Here is a 19,822-nt window from a genome sequence, read left to right as displayed (position 1 = left end):
ATAGGGTCATCTGCTCCATACACGCGGGTCTGAAGCCCAGCCGGTCACTGCACGTTGGGCATCAGCAGTAAACAAGGGCCCCACGGAGCACACAGTCTAGAAGGGAGAGACAGAGATCCCATGAATGAGAGAGACCATTCAGAGATAGGGAAGATCTCACGGGGTGCCGAAATGAGAAACACGGTCTGTCAGAGAGAGGGGGGCCAGCCAGGTAAGGCGCCTGTGAATGCTGAAGGACAGAAGGCGCTGCAGGGCAACGATCTGTGGGAGAGTGAATGAGGTGGCCTCAAGCTGGAGCCGACTGTGTGGAACCGACCCGAGGAACGCTTTTTATGGGTCAGCTGTCATTATCATTTTTATTATCGGGGGTACCGTCTCCCCCATTTCCCAGCTCTTTACTTCTGAGTTCCCTCTTTGTACACAGAGAGGTTGCGGGCAGTGGGGGGGCGGGTGGAGGCGCGGCTGGCCGCGCCCTGTCGAAGCCAGCCGAACGAGGGCGCCCCAAACAAGTTCTGCGCTTCCCCGCCCTGGCTCCGCTGAGGGGGAGGGGCGGCCAGGCCAGGCCAGACTCCGAGAACTACATTTCCCATAATTCCGTCCCCCGCCGCCATTTTGGTTGGGGGCGGTGGCAGCCTAGGGTTTAGCCCTTCGGGCCGTTGAGCCGTTCCGCTCGCTCCTACCCTGGGCCTCCACCGTGGGGGTTGCGTGTCCTCGCCGAGTAGGGCGTCCGGGGACCTGGGCAGCTCCTGTCCCCTTTCTCCACCCCTCCACCCTTGGGAGCCTGGTCCACGTGTCGGTCTACGCGGAGGAGGCTGCTTGCCCTCCTCTGGCCAAGGACCGTTGGACCCAGACCTCAGGGGCTCCCAAGTCTCCTTTCCAGACCCTCGCCCTGCACATACTGCCCACTCCCCTCCATTCCCAGATGACCCCTGTTTTTGCATCAGTGAGGACAGAACACTAGGATCCCGGCAGGAGCCCAAATCCCGGTACTGGGCGCCTAGAACCGGGCGTTTCTGCCAGGGTTGAGGCAGAAAGGTTAAAAGGGGTATCAAACAGCCAGGCCCAAACCCCTGACGACTAGACCCTCCCCTATCCCCTGCCCGGGGGCGGGGTGGGAGTGAGGGGCCTGCGGAGGGACTGGCCCTTTAAGGGGGTGTGGTCGGGGGGCGGGGGAAGCGAGCGAGACAGAGAAAGCGGCTTCGGCGGCGGCGGCGGCGGCGGCGGCGGCGGCTCGGGCGGCGGCCGCGGGGGACAAAGGGCGGGCGGATCGGCGGGGAGGGGGCGGGGCGCGGCCAGGCCAGGCCCGGGGGCTCCGCATGCTGCAGCTGCCCCCGGGCGCCCCCGCCGCCGCCCTCGCCGCGGAGCCGCGCGGAGCCGAGCCCGCGAGCTAACCTGAACCAGCGGCCCGGAGCCAGCCGGCGGGCGTCCCGGAGGCGGCGGCGCAGGGAGGGGCCCGACGCGCGCACGTGGCCCCGGCGGCCGCCATGGCGGACAGCGGCCCCGCGGGGGGCGCGGCGTTGGCGGCCCCGGCCCCCGGGCCCGGCAGTGGTGGCCCAGGGCCCCGCGTCTACTTTCAGAGCCCCCCTGGGGCTGCAGGCGAGGGCCCGGGCGGCGCGGACGACGAGGGCCCAGTGAGGCGCCAAGGGAAGGTCACGGTCAAGTACGACCGCAAGGAGCTACGGAAGCGCCTCAACCTAGAGGAGTGGATCCTGGAGCAGCTCACTCGCCTCTACGACTGCCAGGTGTGTCCCCTACTCTGCGCCGACACCCTAAAGTCGTGCCCTGGTCGGGCTGCTTGGGAACCCCACCTTGCGCCTGCCTGTCACCCGGAGTCAGTGGGCGCTCCGCTTCCGCGCGCTCCCCTCCCTTTCTATACTCCCCGCCCCCAGTGTGTGCTCTTTCTTGTCTGACCTTAAGTCACTCCTGCCTTCTCTCTCGTGACGCCCTCATGTCACTACCCTGGTCAAGCTTCGGGTCTTCTAGAAGCCTCAAGGGATAGCCTGGGCCATGGGAAGGAGGCAGGAGGCTAGCCTGGGCTGGCAGTGGAAGGAGGTCTACCTGGTGCCTCTAACCTAAACTGGTTAAAAGGTGCAAGTCTGGTGGGATTGTAAAGGGTCTGGGCTGTTCTAATGGGCCAGCCTGCAGCTCCATTTTGGTGTAGGGGCAGGCTAGCTGTCCCCTGGGTTCTGGTTCTCCACCCCATGACTCCTTCCTTGCTCAAATGGTGACTCAGGCCCCGGGGGGCAGGGTGGAGGAGTGGGCTTGCCCTGTGCTGCCTACCCTAGACCAGCCCTGGAATGCAGCTGGCTCCAGACTGGATAGACGCTTCCTGGGGGGCGGGGGGGGGAGAGTGGTGGCGGGCACCCCCTCCCTCAGCAAAGCATAGGCTCTTTGTTTCCCCCTTACCAGGCCTGGGTCCTTCCCACTGACCCCTCACCCTTTACTTCCTCCCCACTCCTGGGAAGCTGTGACAGGTGTTTGGGGGAGGGGGAGGGGGAGGGGCTGTGAGGAGTTGAGACAGCTGGCCCCACCTGTGCGCTGACTGGGGGCGGGGCGGGAAGTTGGGGCAACACATCTGTAGGGTTCTCAGCCCAGGGTCCCCCAGCCCTAGCTGTCTGGCCCTGTCTGGCACCCACGGTGCCCAACTGGCAGGGACAGGAAGCTCCCCCCCGCATTGGGCATTTTGCCTTGGCACAGGCCTGATCTGTTTTCTTCCTCGGACAGCTGCCGCTGTCTGCTGGGCGAGGAAGGCTGGCTCGTCCTGCGGTAGGGCAGGGGCCTCAGCCAGAGCCCCTCTCACACCCTCTCTCCCAACTCAGGCCCTTGTCTCTCCCTCCTCCCCCACCCCCACCCCAGGAGGAGGAGATCCCGGAGTTGGAGATTGATGTGGACGAACTCCTGGACATGGAGAGTGATGATACCCGGGCTGCCAGGGTCAAGGTGAGAGAGGGGCTGGGAGACAGCAGGGCCAGGTAGGGGGATCAGGGAGGAGAGGGCTGGAGGCACTGCCCCTTGGGTAAGCAAGGCTCTGGATTTAGGCCTTCTTTGGTTTTAGTCATTCAGCTCTGTGATGGTGAGCCTCGGCTTCCGCCTCCATCAAATGGGGCTAATGGTGCTTGCCTAGCTGTTGAGTGGCTGTGGCATAGCCTGCGCCTTGGGGTGGCCCCAGGCCCTTGGAAGTGGGTACAGGTGAACTCTAGGTCCCTGTTCCATAGAACTCACAGCCATACTTCCCCCCCGCCCCCAGGAGCTGCTGGTTGACTGTTACAAACCCACTGAGGTAAGTAAGTGGTTTCCCCAGAGGCTGGTGTGAGAGGAGCCTGGGTGTCTGTCATCTTGGAGTCTGGTTTCCCTAACATCCTCCCTTCTGTTCAGGCCTTCATCTCTGGCCTGCTGGACAAGATCCGGGGCATGCAGAAGCTGAGCACACCCCAGAAGAAGTAAGGGTCCTGGACCCAGGTGAACGGTGGCTCCCACAGGACAATCGCTGCCCCCCGACCTCGTAGCAACAGCAATACCAGGGGGCCCTGCGGCCAGGCCTGGTGCCATGAGCAGGGCTCCCCGTGCCCCTGGCCCAGGGGCCTCTTCCCTGCCCCCTCAGTTTTCCATTTTTGGGGTTTTTTATTGTTATTAAACTGATGGGACTTTTTGTGTTTTTATATTGACTCTGCGGCGCGGCCCTTTAATAAAGCTAGGATATGCCTTTGGTGCAGCTCACAGGTTCAGTTGGTCTCTTTTAGGGGGGACACACTGCTCTAGAACTGCCGTCAGCTCAGCTTCTTCCCAGGTGAGCGCAGGCCTTCCTGAGGGCCATGTAGCCATGGCGATAGCCCAGTGCTGGCTCCCAGACCAAGAGCTGGGGGGCTGGGGGAAGTGGTGTTGCTGCTGGCAGGCCAGGGGACACCATGCTACCTAGGGCCTGGCCATCATGATCCCCATGTCACTGAGCCCACGCCCAAGGCCCTCTGCAGCCAAGAAAGAAGAGGGGTGGGTGGTGCCAAGGGAGAGCGTATACCGCCTGAAGCTGTGGGTTCTAAGTCTCTTGGGGCCCACAAACACACACAGGCTCACTTCATGGGCTTTAAGGGGTTTTTTTTGTTTGTTTTTTGTTTTTTTTAAACAGTCTGGTCCCTGATGGGGGCCTCTCCGCTGCCCCTCCCCAGTTTCGCTACAGTTCTGAACGTCGCTCAATTTTGAGCAGCTCCACCTCAAACACGAGGGTTGCACCACCTGCAGGGGAAAAGAGGGGACAGAATGAGAACCGGGACCACAGGGAGATGAGATGAGTGCAGGACCTGGGGGGGCGGGCAGGAAGGTATATTACCTGGAATCTTTGGGGGAGCTCCCCGCTCTCCGTACCCTGTCAAAAGATGCACAAAGAAATAGTGAACTATAGCCAGGCAAAGGGAGAGTGTGCTGCAGACATCCAGGCTGCCCATCTCAACAAGAAAGCCGGAAATGAAGAAGGTGTAATGGAATGGAAACGGGAAGGGCCTACAAAAGGTCCGGCAGAGGGCAGAGGGTGGGCACCAGAATCAAGTGTCCCAGGGGTCTTGCCCTGTTCTCACTGCTGGACTTAGCTAGACTTGGAAGAGGCATGTGCTATATAATGAATGGACGGGGTAGAGACCAATGCAGAGGCTGAACCAGCCTTCACCCTTCCCCAGACACACACCCAAACTCCCCTCTCCAGGCTTAGGAAGGGCCTCTTACCCAACTCTGATGGGATCACCAGCTTCCGTTTTTCTCCTTCACACATCCTGCAGGACAACACATGTTCAGCACATGGCAAGCACCCAGGCTCCCTGCCCCCCACCCCATCCCTGGGGCTTGCCTCCCACAATCCACCTCCTCAACCACAGCCATGGCCCCCTGACTCACCCCAGCAGCCCCTGGTCCCAGCCCTTGATGACCTGGCCTGTGCCCAGGGAGAAGACAAAGGGCTGGTTCTGGGGCAGGCTGCTGTCAAATTCCGTCCCATCTTCCAGCTTCCCCTGTGGGACCATGGGAAGGCCAGTGAAGAGGAGGGTCCACTCTGACACACCTCCCCACCCAGCTGCTCTCCCCAAGCTGGCTCCCCATTGGCAGCCATAGCCCTAGAACGGGACAGAGCCTTGGGCAGCTCATAGGACATTGTCACTGCTTGCTGGTGCCAACCTGGGGATCAGGCAGTGAACAGCAGGATAGAACTATGGAAACTAGTATAAAAGGGAGAGGGGACTTGCCCAAGGTCACCCACCTTGTAGGCTGAGGGATCGCACTTCCAAGTCCTCTCAGGTCCCCAGAAGCTCCACCCACCCCAAATGCTCCACTCCCTCACCCACCGTGTAGTGCATGTGCAGGACGTCTCCCTTGCGCGATTTGATGGGGCAGTGGTCTACCCGCTTCTTGACCCCGATCTGCAGCTTCCGTTTGCCCTCGGCCCCCGCAGCAGTGGCCAGGGCGCTCAGGCAGATGGACAGTACTGTCAGGACCCAGCTCAGCCTCATGTCTCTGCGGGGACAGACCCCAACCGACGGGGGGGGGGGGGTGGTAGGGGGGTAGGGTGGGGAAGGCATGGAATAGGGGCAGGTACCAGGAGAATTCCACCCCCACCGTACCTTGCCTGCCCCTAGGGATCCCCTTGTCCCGGGTCACCGCCCCCTCCCCAGGGCTCCGCGGCCACACTTACCAGTCCAGTGAGAAGGGGGCTTGCCCGAGGACCCCAGCAGCGGGGGGAGGGGATCAGGGGAGGCCACAGCAGCCAGGGCCCCGCCCCTTTGCTCACCCCCTGCCCTTCCTTCCCTCCCGGTCCCCAGCTCCAGTCTTCAATTCCCACCCGTCCCTTTACGCAAAGTCCAGACCCTATCTGGTTGCCCAGCAGTTGCCTCGACCGGGCGACCCCATTCACGCCACACCCAGTTGCCCCCCGCCCAGCACACCCACACTTCTGCGGCCGCTGCAGGGGGCCTGCCCCGAGGGACCCATACATCGCCGCTGGGTGGCTCCGGGGAACCCCGATCCTCTGGAGGCACCCCCCAGGCCGGGCCTGTGCCTCCGCCCGGGGCGCCGCCCCAGCTCTGAGCCCTCGGGGGCCTGCGGGGTACCCAGACTGGCCCTGTGTCGGGTGGCCGCCGAGCCCGCTCCACCCATACCACCTCTCCTGGGGGAGTTCTCGGCCTACGGCGTCCCCAGGCCCGGCCCCCGCGGAGACCGCCCCCGCGTGGACGCCCCGGGCCATTACCTGGGCCTACCCCTTCGCTTGACTCCTTGACCCCACCCTTTAGAGGACGTAGTTCCGCCCCCTGCTCTGGAGCCCCGCCCTCGACAGAACCAGACCCCTCTTCCTTAACGGTAGCCACGCCACTCACCGGCTGAAGGCCCGCCCCCAGCGCCTGGGCTCCGTCCCCTGCGGTCTCCAAACCCGAGGCTCCGCCTTCCGCCTGTTCCAGCTCCTCCTCCAAGGACCAGGCTCCGCCCCCTACCTGTCCTGGCTCCGCCCCCAGCCCCGGAGCTCCGCCTTCTACTGGAACCAGCTCAGAGGTTCCACCCGTCTCCGTACCACGTCCCGCCCCGACTCCCAGGGCTCCGCCCCGTGCGGCGTGAGAACCCACCCCCTGCGGCATCCCCAGACAGCTCCGACCCCAACCCCCAATTTCCTCTCAACCTATCCCTCGTTGACACTCGGAGCCCCGGCCCGCTCCTGCCCGGCCTGATCCAGCCTGCCCCCTTGGACCCCGGCTCCCCCCAGCCCGGGCTGTGGCCCCCGCTCACCTCCTCGCCGCGCCCCCGGAGTCAACCTCAGTCGCGCTGCCGCCTCTGCGCAGGCGCGTCATCGTCGCTACCAGGCCGGGCCACGCCGCCCGCCCTCATTGGACTGTGCGAAACCCGCTGCCACACGCCCGCTGGGGCGGCCTTTCCCCCAGCTCCGCCCCCGCGCCACCACGTGACGACGCGCTTCTTCCGGTTGCTGGGTAATCGGTAAGGTTAGGTGAAAGTGACTTCCTAAAGTGCTTTGGGCACTTCCGGTCGAGGTGAAATTAAGGTCAGGCGGACAGGGGTTCCCGGAGGGGGTCTTGAGACGCCATTTTATTTCATCCCCAGGCTCTCCCACAGCGTTCCCGTTTGTCCCTGGGCCTCTTCGGGATCCACAGTCTCGTTAGTTGCAGTGGAGAGAGCCTGGGCTTCAGAGTTGCGTTTGAATTTGGGGTCTGCCGTTCATTGACTGGCAATGTGACCTTGAGCAAGTTCCTGAGCCTGGTAGGCTCTGGAGTCCCTGTACCGCGGGCCTGGCAACACCCACCTGGCAGGGCCACTGTGGGATTGCGGCCATGAGGTGGTCCACCAGGCCCTGGCCCAGAAGTAATGCTCTCCCTTTGCTCCACGCCGGCGTCCAGGCCTGCCTCTACCTGCCGCACACTGACCGCTGAGTCATGACGGCAGTGGTCTGGCTGGGCCGGTTCCCCCAACCAGACTGGTATTTTCAGGTGCCCCAGGACCCAGCAGTGCACAGTCAACGTCTCTCAACTGAAGTAATGAACTTGTAGTTGGGAGGCCACGAAACCTAAATTGAGTGTTACAGCCAACTGGGGGTCACATCTCCGGGTCCATCAGCCTTTCTGAGCCGGTTTCCTCAATTGGAAAAGGAAGATAATCACCAGTGCTGACCTTAGAATTGAGGACTAAGCGAGGGGGTGCATATAAAGCCCTGTGAGTGTCCAGCACTGAGTGGGCTGGGGAGGGGGCAGCTCTAGGGTCCCCAGCCCTCATCTGTCTCACTTCAGTTGAGCTATGGCATTTTCAGTGACAGCATAGCTGAGAAAAATGATTTGAAATCGGTAATCACAGGAATTGTCTCTTCTGGTTTAATCCCACTCCTGCCTTGGGCCCAACAAGCTCACTGCCATGCCCTCCAATCTCCCACCTCAGAGGCCTCCATTAGGGTAGCCACTTTGGGTTAACCTCTGCCCCTGAATGTCCTGTCTCAGCAAGGTAAGCATTGGGTACCCAAGGTTGGCCTTTGGTCTGCCCCTCACTCCCCCCGCCGCCCCCACCAGGACACTGGAGGCTGCAGGCAGAAGGCTGGGTGCGGAGCTTAGGCTGGGTCAGACAAAAGTCAGGAGAGTCCCAAGCAGGGAATGGTGAGGGGAGCCCAAGGTGAAGGGAGGTGAAGGTGGAGAAAACTGTGTGCTTGGGGGTGAGGGGACCTATCTCCCAAACCAAGCCCACCAGCCTTTGGTACTTCCCTTTCAGGGAGGCGGGGATAGGGCAGGGGCGTGCATTTAGAGTTTAGCTAGAGGAAGTAGCTTACACATAGAGTGCTGCCCACCAGAGAAGATGGGTTTTTCTATCAAGTGAAGATATACTGACTTTCCTGGAGCCCAAGGCCGGGGCCATAGCACTCATCCATTCCCTCCGTGTACACATGCGGAAGCTGAGGCTCAGAGAGGGGGCAGTGACAACCAAGATCATTCAGCAGATCTGGGTCCCACTTCAAGCTCACTGGCCACTCCTTCCAGAAAGGAGCCTTTGTGATGAGCAGGGGGGACAGAGCCTGGATGTGACAACAGGACTGTTAAGAATACACAGTTCCGGCTCTGTCCGTGACCTGGTGGGGGACCTTGGGCGTCGTTTCCTCCACAGGCACAATGAGGGAGTAAGACCAGCTCTGGCTTGAGGAGGCAGTGTGACGCAGAATGCCTGAATCCCCCAGCCAGGACAGTGACAAACAGTGACACAGGCAGGGACAGCTCCTTCCATCTCTTTTATCAGGGTCAGGGGTTCACAGTTCTCACACCGAAGCCCAACTCCCAGTATGTGCGGAGGATCGGTGTCTTCTTAGGGAGGCGACAGAGAAGCCAGCTGTGAGACGCTCACTTGTACGTGGTGGGTGAAAACGGAGATGGGACCCCTTCTCTCCCGGGTTAGTCCGCAACCCCTGGGGCTGCCTAACATCTCTTTGTCCAGCTGCCCACCCTGTTGGATGGCAGCCTTGGAGAGACCCGGGACATCTGGGAAGTCCTCTGAGAGGCCCAGGTCCTGGAGCAGCTTCTGCCCACGCGGAGATCTTGGGACTGGGCTCTTCTCAACATGTTGCCCTCTTGTCCCCCTCGGGCGGGGGGGGGGGGGGAGCAGCCTGTGAGGCAAGTGGCCCTGCTGAGTCTGAAAAGCAACGTGTCACCTTCGCAGCTTCCGGCACCTGAGGAAGGGAGGAAGGGGTCTGGTCATGTGGGCACGGCTCAGCCCCTGCTCCTCTAGATTCACCCCTTTGTTACCTTCTGTGAACCCCATTCTCTCCTACCACTCCTGGCGAGCCCCAACTGGCCTGGCCCACATGATGCCACCCCATGGCCTCGCTGTGGAAGGGAGGAGGGGCGAGAAGCACCTTGGACAAGGGTGGACAAAGATTCCATGGTGTCCCTTGGCCTCTCACAGAGCCCCCAAGGTGGGACAAATGTCTCCCACAGGAGCTTTTAGGAAGGCCCAGAGCTTCACAAACTAGAGAGCCGTCTCCCTCATCTTGACTGCAGGCAGATGTTACCTTTCGGGCCTCTGTGACCTCTCAGTCGGGTGCCCCTGACCTCAGCCCTTGACCTCCTCTGCGGGGATCACGTATCCTCAAGCCCGACTCCCACATGAGAATGTGAACCCTGTTTACACTGATCCCGGTGGCTGCCTGGTAAATATTTGTTCGGCACATTCGGCAGCTTCCCCTTCCCTGACAGGCTCACCCCGAACCCGCTCCCGGAGCCCCGAGGCCTTCCCAAACAGATGCCGCCAGCCCGCAGCTCCTCACCGGCAGGTGTCTGGGTTGAGCTCTAGGCCCCGCCCTTGGCAACGGAGGAAGCTGCGGCGTCGGCAGCGACAGCGACAGGTCCTGGGGTCAGGGCGCTGGTGGCGCTGGGTGCAGCGTGGGCAGAGGGGCCTGGGGCTGGAGTGGGATGGGTGATGTCAGCTGGGGAGGGTGCTCCGGGGGCAGGGTCCCAGCCCGGAACGGAGCGGGGCTGGGGGCGGTGGTGGGGAGTGGAAGCCCTAGGAGGAGAAGCAACATGTCTGGGGCGGGAAAGAGAAGTCTTCCCAGGAGCTGGGCTTGGGCCAGAGCGCAGACTCGGGGAGCAGAGGCAAAGGGGACAGGGGGACACAGTGGGAGGAGAAAGCGGGGACGGGGCTGCAGCTTCCTGACACACTCACACCCCCACCCCCTCCACCCCATCCGCACGTTACATCCTGGCTGCTGGGCCTGGGCTCCAACCCCATCTCAGCAAGAGCCCAAGAGACTCACCTGTCCGGCTTCAGAGCACCCTCTCTCCTTTTTGGTCTGAAAAGTAAGAGAGGCAGACAGGCACAAGGAGGAGCAAGACGATCAGAAAAGCCAAGCCTCCTACTGTCTTACCCCAGATCCCAGGCCTACCCCAGTGCGAGTCTTGGCAATCTGGTCCCCACTGCGGTGTGCCGCCAATGCCCGGCGCCGCCCGCCGCCCCCCTGTCCCTGGAGCCTGGTCTCTGTGAGCTCAGAAGCGGGGGTCTGGCTGGCACCTGCATTCACACTGGCTGTGTTCTTCCAGGGACATCTCGCCCAGCTGACTGCTCGGGTAACGGATCATGAGGATCTGTATTCCAGAGTTGGAGGAGAGACAGTGTGAGAGACAATGAGAGAGAGAGAGAAAGGGGGGGGGGCGGGGGGGTGGGTGGTGGAATCTCCATGAGCTGGAGGGAGAACCGCTCGCCCACCAGCCAACGCTCTGGCCACTGCCCCCACACCCCAAGCCCCACCGCCCCCAGAGCCCCAGCGTCCGTGCCAGCTGGGCACACCCCACCTGCCCCGGCACCTGCATTCGGACTTGGTGCTGCCCGGTGGGCACGCACTCCAGGCCGTCGTCAGGACAGCAGCCCCCGCAGCGCTGCACCGTCACGCAGCTGGGCACCAGTTGCTTGGCCACGGTGCCCATGAGCTCCACAGTCAGGGGCACCACCACCTCCCGGGGCTGGCAGGTGGCACGGGTATACACATCTATCCATGACACCACTGGGGGCAGATGCACAAGGGTTAAGTCCCCCCTGGGTTTCCTGCCACTCCTCCCTGGTTCCCCTGTCCCCCGAAGCTGTTCTCCCTAATTCCTGTGTCGCAGCCACCCCCAACTGGCCGTCTCTCTGCCCTCACAACCGGCCTTCCCCTGCCCAGGAACCCAGGAACCCTACTGCCTCGATTTCCTCTTCTGCGAAATGGGCAGAATAAGAGTTCGAGTCTTGGCGAGTGGCTGGGGTTACACAAGATGACGGACAAACCTCGTCAGTGTTGGTTAGCGCAGTTATTGTTACTATTACCTTTCTTCTGGTGGCCGAGGGCATCAGGCTGGGACACAGGGCCCTGTAGGAGAGAAGGGACCTGGACCCAAGGTGCATTCAAGGAAGGGCTCGCCCTGTCGCTGTCCCCGGGGCTCTGCACTGGTCGTCCAAAGGCTTCAACTCCTCTATGACATTTTTCCAGATTGCTCGGCTCCTGGGGTCACTCTAGTTTTACCTGTTCTCTCCTGGCCACCTGAGACCTGCCCCAGCCACGACAGTGGCAGCGTTGGTGGCATCTAGTCTCCAAGCCTGGGGGCCCGGCTGATTCGGACGCCGCAGGTCAGGAGGGGACACGGTGGGCAGCGAACCAAGTCCTGCGGGCACCGAACGGCTCCGCCCCCGGCCGAACCCAGGGGACGGGGTGGGGCAGGGGAGTGGCCCGGGGCTGGGCTGGCGGGCTGGCGGGCTGGCGGGTGGGACTCCTCCCGGGGGATGCCCTGGCAGGATCCCCGCCACGCCCCGGTCCGCAGCCCGACCCCGCGGATCCCCGAGGCAGAGGCCGCTCCGCGACTCCCCACTTCCGCCAACCTTGAGAGAGGGCACGGCGGGCGGGCGGGATGTCGGGGACGCACGTACCTGGGCGGGGGCCAGCTGCAGGAGCGCGGCGAGCAGCAGGCGAAGGAGCAGGGGGCTCATGATGCCCGCGGGGGCCGCGCGCCGGGGGCGCCCGCATCGCTCTAGCCCGGTGGCGCGGGGGGCGGCGGCAGCCAGAGCCCCATGGCGCGGGCCCGGGCGCGGCGGGCGGGGGCCGGGCGCGGGGGGCGGCTCCTCCGCGGCCCCCTCCCGAGCCCTGAGCGCAGGCAGCGCAGCGCAGCGCAGCAGCGGCGGCCGGAGGAGCCGGGCGGGTGGGCGGCCGGTGGCGGCGGGTGGCGGCGGCGGGGACGGCGGGGGCGGCGGGGGGCCGGGCCCGGGCTGGCGGGCGGGCGGCTCATGTGACCCAGACACGCGCTCCCCACCGGGCCGCGGGGCGGGGGAGGGGCGGGGGAAGGGGCGGCGAGGCCGCCGCCGGGGCCCGCCCCCTACACACACAGACACACATACACACACACACACACAACCACACCGCGCGCGCGCGCACACACACCACACCGCACACACACACACACACACCACACCGCGCGCGCACACACACACCACACAGACCACACCACACCAGGCGCACACACACCACACCGCACACACACACACCACACAGACCACACCGCGCGCACACACCACACCACACCGCGCGCACACACACACACCACACACACACCACACCACACCGCGCGCGCACACACACCACACCACACCCACACACCACACATACACACACCGCACACACACACCCCAGACACACACACACCACACCACACACACAACCACACCACACACACCACACCACGCACACACACACCACACCCACACCACACACACGCCACACACGCCACACACACCACACGCCACACACACACACGCCACACACACCACACGCCACACACACACACGCCACACACACCACACGCCACACACACCACACACACACGCCACACACGCACACACACACCACACACACACACGCCACACACACCACACACGCCACACACACCACACACACACCACACACACACACGAAAGGGGACGCACCCCCCAGGGGGCCGGGCTCCCGGGTCGCCGCCGCCAGGACCCGGAGGGCGGGGTGCCGTCTCCCCGTGAGGCCCGGGAGGGGGCCGCTGGCCCTGAAGCAAGGAGCCGGACACAAGCTCTGAAAAGCACTTTATTGCACTAGTTTTGGGGAGTGAGAAGTCCCGCGGGGTAGCCCCCATCCAAGTGAGCCGCTCAGGGGCGGATGCCTGTGTCCGGCGGCGGCACGATCCCCGGGCCTCCCGGGGGTGACTGCAGCTGCTGCCTCTGCAGTTTCTCCTGGAGCCTGGCTCTGTTGGCCCTGCAGGAGAGAGCACCTGGGTGGTCAGAACGGAGGATCCCGGAGGGTGGTGCCAGGACACTGAAGGGAGGGCAGAACGGAGCAGGGACACACCTGGCCCGGGCCCGTGTGTCATTGTAGATGGCTGTGATGATCCGATCCTTTTCATCCATGAAGCTCCGGTGCATCTGCTCCAGCTTCCTGCAACGGGGTTGCAATTAACCCCCATCCCTGCGGTCCCCCACATTCATCCCATGCCATCCATGCCACTCTGGGGTCTCACAGCTTTACATCTGTGAGGACCTCTGCCTAACTGCCTGTCCTACATGGGGAGAGGGGCACAGAAGGGCTGGGGCTTATCCAGGGTCCACTGGTGACCCAGGTCCCTGGCTGTCCTGTTGAAGGTGGTGACAGCAGCTCTGAACATCAGGGTGTTCGTCCTGGCAGGAGACTAGAAAGGGTATACATCTAACTCCATCACTGAGCTAGGCAAACTGCTAGCTGTGGGCACCAGCCCTTAGGTATCTTTGCTGTAGAACCTCAGTATCCACGGCATGCATAAAAGGGTGGCAGGGAGACAGATGATTGCCCAACAAGTGAGGATGGTTGCCGGTGAGGCCCAGTTACAACACATTTCTTTCTTGTGCATGATCTTGGTTGGCTCCAGCACCAAAGATTTACATTCAAATGCCAAAAAACCTGAAAATGACATTAGCCTTTAGTGAGTGCAGAGCTGCCTTGGCCAAGTAAGATGACGCTCAGGAGGCCAGTTTCATGCCATTCTTAGCTTGAGAGACACAAAAGTACAGGCCCCAGAGGTGGTGTGGATGTAAGCCGCCCACACTGGGCTTCCCGCACCCTCCGCCCGTCACCCCAGGGGGGAAGGCAGGGATGCACCTGAAGGCCACGTAGTGCAGGCCCATGCCCGCCAACATGATCAGGAGGCAGTACCCCAGCACCTGCTGGTTGTGTCTGTGTTGCTGCTGCCTCGACTCCGGTCCCTGAGGCCTCACACCATGAAACTGGGCCCAGTATTGTGCACTGGGGGGTTCCCAGGAGCTGCTGGGAGGGAGAAGAAAGGAAGAAGGGGGGATGAGGCTCCCCAGGAGCCTTGGGGGGTGGGGCAAGCCAGGGGCAGGATGGCTATACCTGTATGCTTGATGAGCAGACCGGGGATGGGCTGTGGTTCCCGGAGACTTCGGAGGAGTTGCTGAGCAGAGCCGATCATAGCTGCGGCGGCTGGGCTCTCGGCTGAGCACTCGGTATGCTTCACTCAGCTCCACAAAGCGGCTGTGCAGGGCCGGATTCCCAGGGTCCCGGTCAGGGTGCAGCTGGGGTGGGGCAGGACTCCCTTCAGCTCTTTTTGCATGTCCCTTCACAGAAATCCCAATAACAACCACCCACAAAGGCTCAAGTCATTCCCGGAGGCCCTGCCTGGACAGTACCCTCCCTCTCAGGGCTGCCCACCCCTCTAGAAGGCCAGAGTGTCAGGAAGCACAGACTTCTGCCCCCTCCCCACCTGCTGCCTAGCTCTCACTATATGCCCTGGTCCAGGCTTTCTCAAGAGCAGGCAGGTCAAAAGAACAACGTCCAGCCCATCACACAGAACCCCTGGCTCCTGCCGCCAACCTTTCCTCCCAATTAGCCAGACCTCTGCCCTCGGGGCACCTCCCACTCTCTACATGCTGAGGGAATGTGGCATCATCCAGAGTGACCCACTCAACTCCACTCCTGGAAATCTGAAATGTACCCTATCTGAATCAGACTGACCCCTCCCCCCCCAACCTAGGACGCCTGGTACCTCTTTGGACTTGGAGAAGAAAGCTCGTTTAACTTCTTCAGTGCTGGCACCAGGATGCACCCCTAACAGTTCATAGTAGTTCCTGGGGCCAGACCTGTGGAGATAGGCCAGAAACTGCAGGGGCTATGGAAACACAGAGGATATTCCTCCCCTCCCCTCCCAGCCCCCCTGGACCACACTCCTCAACTCAGAAACCAGGAGGGAAAGCAAAGAAAGAAAAGAAAAGGAGAAAGGAAGGAAGGGAAGGGAAGGGAAGGGAGGGAGGGAGGGAGGGAGGGAGGGAGGGAGGGAGGGAGGAAGGAAGGAAGGAAGGAAGGAAGGAAGGAAAGGAAGGAAAAGAAAGAAAAAAAGAAAAAGAAACCAGGAGGTGAGGAAGCTGAGGCTGGTGCCAAGGGAGATCCATCTCCAAATCATCCCTCCCTTTTTGAGCATTTCAGGTATGGTGCAGATCAGAACATCTCAATGTGTAGCCCTCAGACCCCTTGCGGCAGAAACACCCAGGAAGCTTGTTTAAAAAAAAAAACAAAAAAAAAAACAGATTTCTGAGCCCCAGTTCATTCCTGCAGATCGGAATCTCCAGAACAAGGCCCAGGAATTTGCATTTTTGTAAGCCACCCCCCCAGCCCCACCCCTCCAGTGAGTTGCGCAGTGATGCTTGACGACCACCACAGTCGTGAAAAGAGCAGAGTTTGGCTCGGACTCAGATTCCACTTTTGCCACTTAACTCGCTGTATGATCTTGGGGGTCGTCCCTTAATGTTTGATCTTGTGTCCTCAGTCGTGAAGGGGAGGGTTCCCTGCAACAAGCCTGTAAGGCACTTGACACAGAGTAGACAGATCACAACTGTCGTACCTAGGTCCAGGCCTGGAGCTAGGCAGGCCCTCCTCAACGAAAACCCACTGAATGATGGGGGGCCTGCCCCCGGCCCCCGACTCACCGCTGCCCGGTGGCCGCTGAGAAGAGCCGGATGGGAGCGCTGCGGGGCCACAACCGGCACAGGCACAGGGACAGCATGGCGACAGGCAGGCGGCTGGTGAAAGGAGGCCACAAAGAGTTGTGCATTGGGACGAGGATGGGACCACACTTCAAGCACCCCGGGGCCAAAGGGAAGGGTCTGGCCCTGTTTACTTGCGAAGGGAAACTGAAGCAGCCTTGGGGAAGCCAGGGGCGGTGGGGCCTCCTTTACTCAGGACCAGACCCCAGCGTCCTGGACCTGTCCCTGCCTCTGACGCGGGCGTCCGGAACCCTTCCCCACACTGGTCTCGGTGTCCGGGGACAAGCAGTCCCAGACGCCGGGACGCCGGGACGCCGGGACCCCCTACCCACCCTGGGAGCTTGGTTGGGAGGGGGTGAAGGAGGGGCCAGCCAAGCCCCGCCTCCGCTGCGCTTACGGATTCCGTGGCCGCCAAACTCCTGTGCCTATGCAGGCCCCGCCCCCACGCCCTCATTGGCTTAGACGCCCAGGCCACGCCCACCGAACCGGAAGGTTCGGAAGTGCGTCGAAGGCCACACCCCGCACACCCATTGGCTTCTGGCGCCTCGGGCCCCCCAACGAGGTTGAGGCCCGCGGATCTGCGGAAAGACTCCTGGCGCCCGTCCGCGAAGCGGGAGGGACATTGCCTGCCCTCACTGAGGCTTTTGACCCAGCTTCCGTCGCTCTGTCCCGGGAACACGGCTGTTACTCAGCAGCGAGACATCTTTCATAAAGGAGCTTCCACCCCGGACCCTCACCACATCCTGGCAAGGCGACTGGGTCCTCATCCCAGTTTGCAGAGGGGAAAACTGAGGCTGGGTTTTTGTTGTTGTTGTTTCCCAAGACACTCGTCCTGTCTCTCACCCACCCAGGTCTCTCCCAACGGTCCATCTCTGCCTCACGGAAACAGCAGATGCCAATGGAACCCAAGAATAAAGTCCTTTATTGTCTTCCAAGTTGTGCGAGGGTTGAGGGCCCTAGGGCGACTCAGGTGGGACTTCCCTGGACTTGGTTGTAGAGGAAGATAGCGCCTTTAGCCGAGGGGCAGAGCTCAACCCACATTTCGGTCTCCTGCAACCTCCATACCCTCTGTGGGGAGAAAGTAAGACCGCCAACATTCAGCCCTCAGGTCTCTTGCGGGAGCTGTACCCAGTGTTCCTGAGCCTCAGAACCCTCTGCACTTTACCATCCCTAGGGAGACACGTTAAGGAGGCTGAAGAGGTTCCTGGCCATCTCTTGGACTGAGGGCATCCCCAAAGAGACCTTGTGGCTCTGGAGGAGACCTCTAAGAGATTTAGCAGCCCCATCTGACCCAGCTCCAGGGAGACAGACATGCATCACCCGGCCTAGGCAAAGCCCAACACCAGCTTCTTGTCCAAGCAAGACACACTTTGCCACTTCACACCTGTGTCTCCACAAAAATGATTCTGGTAGACTCGTGGGCCTCGGCTCCCCCACTCAAGTAGTACTTCTTCACCTGCTCGGAAGTCAGGCTGCACCTGCAAAAGGACAGGACAGTAGCTTGGGGAGTGCTCAGTCCCTGGAGGGTCCTTGGGGAACCCCAGCTGCCTCAGCCATTCCCCTAATCCACCCACCTATCCCAGGACGCAGGACCCTGTACCCCAGAGCTCACTCACTGGACGTAGAACTCGGCACTGGCGCGGCCGGCACTGGTCTCATTGCGGGCAATGCCCAATAGCAGTGGCTGGCTCAGGGTGGACAGTGGCACGTTCACCTGGGACAGGAGGTCCACCTGTCAGTGCCCACTGCCCACATCCCTGCCCCTCTCATTGAAGAACATTATCCTTGTACAGCATTTTACGGTTTGTAGTTCAAGTGCCCAGAGTCACAAAATGTCAGATCTTGGGCATGTTCATATTACAGATGGGAAAGCAGAACCCAAGAGACCGAACAATTTGCCCAGGGTCACCCAACAGAAGTCTGTAGTAACTGGGACTCTCATTTACTCCTCTTTTCAACACACGGGGGAGGGGAGGGAAGTAGGCAAGACATTTACCATTGTTTCTTTTTTTTTTTTTTTTTTAGTTTTTAAAAAAAATTTTTAAGGTTTTATTTATTTGAGAGAGAGAGAGCACAAGTGTGGGGGAGGGACAGAGGGAGAAGCAGACTCCCTGATGAGCAGGGAGCCCAACACAGGGCTTGATCCCAGGACCCTAAGATCATGACCTGAGCTGAAGGCAGATGCTTAGCCAACTGAGCCACCCAAGTGCCCCTATTGTTCCTATTTTAAAGAGGAAGAGCTTGAGGCACACAGATACAGGGCAAGAATTCCACTCCACTTGTGCCTGACTGCAAATCCAAGCTCTTCTCCCAATGCCAGATGCCTGCAGACTCTCCTGCCAGCCCACACCTGGGGAATTCTGGCATGTTCTACCCCTCCCTTCTTGCCCACCTGTCTGGGGCACCCTGCACTTACCTCATCACAGATCTCCTGGAGGACACTGGAGAAGAGCTCATGCACCACCAGCTCCCCAGGGAGGTCCTTGTGCAGAGGGCTGTCACCAGGGCACACGGCCTGGGAGAGGTCAGGCTCAGCCCCTGTTCCCCATCTCTTCCCACCCTGCCTCCCCCCCCAATTATTTGCTGGCCCTGAGGGCCTGGTTAGGCATAGAGTAAGAGTCTTGGTGATCCCCTGACCCAGGCTCGCCATTTCTAGATGGACAACCAGAGATCCAGCTAGTCCTCTCTTCCCCACTCCCCCACCCCCCATCATCCCCTAGCTTCCCACAGGCCTGAAACAGCGGATAATGGGGAGGCTGAGGTGCTGCCCTGGGCAGTCTTTCAGAGAAGCACCAGGTCACCACCCATCCCCCCCTTTAAGGGATGAGGAAAACAAAGCTGAGCTGAGTCTTTGTGTCTTTGTACCCAGTCTGGCATCTCACCTGAGGCTCAGGGTGCCCACCAGGCACATCCACCAGCCCAGGTGCCTCGGCCACCTGCCGAGAGCGATGCAGGAAGACAAGGAAGTTATCTGCAGTGGTCAGTGTGGCGCCAACCCCCAGAGGGTCTGCCAGGTAGGCTTGCTTGTCACCCCAGTCAGCGGCCCCCTGCTGTCGCAGCCAGGAAGCCGAGCTGGCCCAGTTAGTGCCCAGGAAGTCTCGGTAGGAAGTCAGGCCCAGGCGCAGGAGCAGTTGTGGTCCCTGTGAGCCAGTGGGTGCCAAGATGGCTGAGTGCAGGCGGAACTTGGGGGCGTCAAAGAGCCAGGGCTGAGCCTGTAGCCGGCTCTCCCAGATGGCAGCGACGGCCTCGTCCCCTCCTGGCAGTGGGCGACGGTCGTGGTCTGGGCTCAGCTCAGCCCGCACCTGCTCCTCCCGAAGCCCCCCTGGGGGGCACTGCAGCAGCAAGGACACTTCAGGGTCCATGATCTGGACAGGGCAGCTCTGGGGGAGGACACAGCCAGGCCTGTCACCTCGAGAGCTCCACAGCGACCCTTGGGCCCAGCAGCTGGCCCCCTCTGCCACAGACCTCCTTAGGGTACCCCCAGCCCTTCTGCACCCCCATGACCACTCCCTGGGCAATAGAGTGTCTTAGCCCAGCAAGAGCCCCGAGAGTCCGGCTGCCAGACATCCCTGGGACTCCCGCGCATCTCTACCACCCAGGGGTCCTGAGTCCAGTCACCCCCTTTATGCCCATTTCTCCCAAACCAGGGTCCTGCCACCCACCCCTGGGGCGCCGGGAGCCCTTGCAGGATCCGGAAGCTCAAGCCTCCAGCTGGCACTCACCCGACTACGCGGCCCGCAGGCTCCGCCCCTTTCCCCGGAGCGGAAGTGCCCGTCCCCTTCTTCCCCGGCTTCTCATT

At 61.7% G+C, this 19,822-nt stretch overlaps 5 protein-coding genes across 19 annotated transcripts; 1 reads left to right on the top strand and 4 right to left on the bottom strand.

Moving 5' to 3' along the window:
- Positions 1–1,270: 1,270 nt before the first annotated feature.
- Positions 1,271–3,712, top strand: PPP1R14B (protein phosphatase 1 regulatory inhibitor subunit 14B). Its single transcript, XM_027581115.1, has 4 exons — positions 1,271–1,742; positions 2,857–2,940; positions 3,248–3,280; positions 3,376–3,712. The coding sequence occupies exons 1-4, from the start codon at positions 1,485–1,487 to the stop codon at positions 3,442–3,444; spliced, it is 444 nt and encodes a 147-aa protein (XP_027436916.1). The 5' UTR covers positions 1,271–1,484; the 3' UTR covers positions 3,445–3,712.
- A 363-nt stretch (positions 3,713–4,075) lies between these two features.
- On the bottom strand, positions 4,076–6,897 carry FKBP2 (FKBP prolyl isomerase 2). Of its 5 annotated transcripts, none has more exons than XM_027581111.1 (6): positions 6,754–6,897; positions 5,325–5,493; positions 4,882–4,994; positions 4,714–4,760; positions 4,325–4,360; positions 4,076–4,230 (listed from the first exon to the last, which is right to left on the bottom strand). In XM_027581111.1, the coding sequence occupies exons 1-6, from the start codon at positions 6,813–6,815 to the stop codon at positions 4,169–4,171; spliced, it is 489 nt and encodes a 162-aa protein (XP_027436912.1). In that variant the 5' UTR covers positions 6,816–6,897; the 3' UTR covers positions 4,076–4,168. The 5 variants fall into 5 exon arrangements, with proteins under 5 accessions (XP_027436912.1, XP_027436913.1, XP_027436915.1 ...); XM_027581112.2 differs by lacking the exon at positions 6,754–6,897 and adding an exon at positions 6,224–6,506; XM_027581114.2 differs by lacking the exon at positions 6,754–6,897 and adding an exon at positions 6,351–6,487.
- Positions 6,898–8,730: 1,833 nt separating this feature from the next.
- VEGFB (vascular endothelial growth factor B) lies at positions 8,731–12,180 on the bottom strand. Of its 8 annotated transcripts, none has more exons than XM_027579502.2 (7): positions 11,902–12,180; positions 11,305–11,365; positions 10,797–11,005; positions 10,516–10,589; positions 10,262–10,297; positions 9,776–10,011; positions 8,731–9,178 (listed from the first exon to the last, which is right to left on the bottom strand). In XM_027579502.2, the coding sequence occupies exons 1-6, from the start codon at positions 11,959–11,961 to the stop codon at positions 9,798–9,800; spliced, it is 654 nt and encodes a 217-aa protein (XP_027435303.1). In that variant the 5' UTR covers positions 11,962–12,180; the 3' UTR covers positions 8,731–9,178; positions 9,776–9,797. The 8 variants fall into 8 exon arrangements, with proteins under 8 accessions (XP_027435303.1, XP_027435308.1, XP_027435304.1 ...); XM_027579507.2 differs by having other exon boundaries at positions 9,776–9,910; XM_027579503.2 differs by having other exon boundaries at positions 10,809–11,005.
- A 901-nt stretch (positions 12,181–13,081) lies between these two features.
- DNAJC4 (DnaJ heat shock protein family (Hsp40) member C4) lies at positions 13,082–16,398 on the bottom strand. 3 transcript variants are annotated; one of them, XM_027581270.1, is made up of 6 exons: positions 15,967–16,398; positions 15,030–15,123; positions 14,378–14,559; positions 14,126–14,290; positions 13,343–13,429; positions 13,082–13,265 (listed from the first exon to the last, which is right to left on the bottom strand). In XM_027581270.1, the coding sequence occupies exons 1-6, from the start codon at positions 16,089–16,091 to the stop codon at positions 13,082–13,084; spliced, it is 837 nt and encodes a 278-aa protein (XP_027437071.1). In that variant the 5' UTR covers positions 16,092–16,398. The 3 variants fall into 3 exon arrangements, with proteins under 3 accessions (XP_027437071.1, XP_027437069.1, XP_027437070.1); XM_027581268.2 differs by having other exon boundaries at positions 13,144–13,249; XM_027581269.1 differs by having other exon boundaries at positions 13,144–13,249; positions 14,126–14,287.
- Positions 15,075–19,733, bottom strand: NUDT22 (nudix hydrolase 22). 2 transcript variants are annotated; one of them, XM_027581266.1, is made up of 7 exons: positions 18,906–19,733; positions 18,440–18,538; positions 17,640–17,737; positions 17,408–17,501; positions 16,421–17,091; positions 15,967–16,059; positions 15,075–15,123 (listed from the first exon to the last, which is right to left on the bottom strand). In XM_027581266.1, exons 1-5 carry the CDS (start codon positions 19,383–19,385, stop codon positions 16,990–16,992), a joined length of 873 nt encoding a protein of 290 aa, XP_027437067.1. In that variant the 5' UTR covers positions 19,386–19,733; the 3' UTR covers positions 15,075–15,123; positions 15,967–16,059; positions 16,421–16,989. The 2 variants fall into 2 exon arrangements, with proteins under 2 accessions (XP_027437067.1, XP_027437068.1); XM_027581267.1 differs by lacking the exon at positions 18,440–18,538.
- Positions 19,734–19,822: the final 89 nt, after the last annotated feature.

This window comes from Zalophus californianus, chromosome 11, assembly GCF_009762305.2.
Source record: "Zalophus californianus isolate mZalCal1 chromosome 11, mZalCal1.pri.v2, whole genome shotgun sequence".
NCBI classification, from domain to species: domain Eukaryota; kingdom Metazoa; phylum Chordata; class Mammalia; order Carnivora; family Otariidae; genus Zalophus; species Zalophus californianus.
Note: the sequence above shows the minus strand (reverse complement) of the source record. Positions and strands in the feature narration are given on the sequence as shown.

What these genes read in the sequence shown, in the direction of transcription:
- PPP1R14B (XM_027581115.1), top strand. Translation starts at nt 1,485, where the DNA reads ATGGCGGACAGCGGCCCCGCGGGGGGCGCGGCGTTGGCGGCCCCGGCC. An exon ending in CTCGCCTCTACGACTGCCAG is followed by an intron (nt 1,743 to 2,856) that starts GTGTGTCCCCTA and finishes CCCCCACCCCAG; the next exon opens with GAGGAGGAGATCCCGGAGTT. An exon ending in CCCGGGCTGCCAGGGTCAAG is followed by an intron (nt 2,941 to 3,247) that starts GTGAGAGAGGGG and finishes CCCCGCCCCCAG; the next exon opens with GAGCTGCTGGTTGACTGTTA.
- FKBP2 (XM_035723081.1), bottom strand. Translation starts at nt 6,220, where the DNA reads ATGGCCCGGGGCGTCCACGCGGGGGCGGTCTCCGCGGGGGCCGGGCCT. An exon ending in TGGGACCAGGGGCTGCTGGG is followed by an intron (nt 4,761 to 4,881) that starts GTGAGTCAGGGG and finishes GTTGTCCTGCAG; the next exon opens with GATGTGTGAAGGAGAAAAAC. An exon ending in GGTGATCCCATCAGAGTTGG is followed by an intron (nt 4,361 to 4,713) that starts GTAAGAGGCCCT and finishes ATCTTTTGACAG; the next exon opens with GGTACGGAGAGCGGGGAGCT.
- VEGFB (XM_027579502.2), bottom strand. Translation starts at nt 11,961, where the DNA reads ATGAGCCCCCTGCTCCTTCGCCTGCTGCTCGCCGCGCTCCTGCAGCTG. An exon ending in TGCAGCTGGCCCCCGCCCAG is followed by an intron (nt 11,366 to 11,901) that starts GTACGTGCGTCC and finishes CCTTGGGTCCAG; the next exon opens with GTCCCTTCTCTCCTACAGGG. An exon ending in CCTCGGCCACCAGAAGAAAG is followed by an intron (nt 11,006 to 11,304) that starts GTAATAGTAACA and finishes ATCTGCCCCCAG; the next exon opens with TGGTGTCATGGATAGATGTG.
- DNAJC4 (XM_027581270.1), bottom strand. Translation starts at nt 16,091, where the DNA reads ATGCACAACTCTTTGTGGCCTCCTTTCACCAGCCGCCTGCCTGTCGCC. An exon ending in TCTGCTCATCAAGCATACAG is followed by an intron (nt 14,291 to 14,377) that starts GTATAGCCATCC and finishes TCTCCCTCCCAG; the next exon opens with CAGCTCCTGGGAACCCCCCA. An exon ending in GACACACGGGCCCGGGCCAG is followed by an intron (nt 13,266 to 13,342) that starts GTGTGTCCCTGC and finishes CTGACCACCCAG; the next exon opens with GTGCTCTCTCCTGCAGGGCC.
- NUDT22 (XM_027581266.1), bottom strand. Translation starts at nt 19,385, where the DNA reads ATGGACCCTGAAGTGTCCTTGCTGCTGCAGTGCCCCCCAGGGGGGCTT. An exon ending in GTGGGCACCCTGAGCCTCAG is followed by an intron (nt 18,539 to 18,905) that starts GTGAGATGCCAG and finishes GACCTCTCCCAG; the next exon opens with GCCGTGTGCCCTGGTGACAG. An exon ending in AGTGCCGAGTTCTACGTCCA is followed by an intron (nt 17,502 to 17,639) that starts GTGAGTGAGCTC and finishes GTCCTTTTGCAG; the next exon opens with GTGCAGCCTGACTTCCGAGC.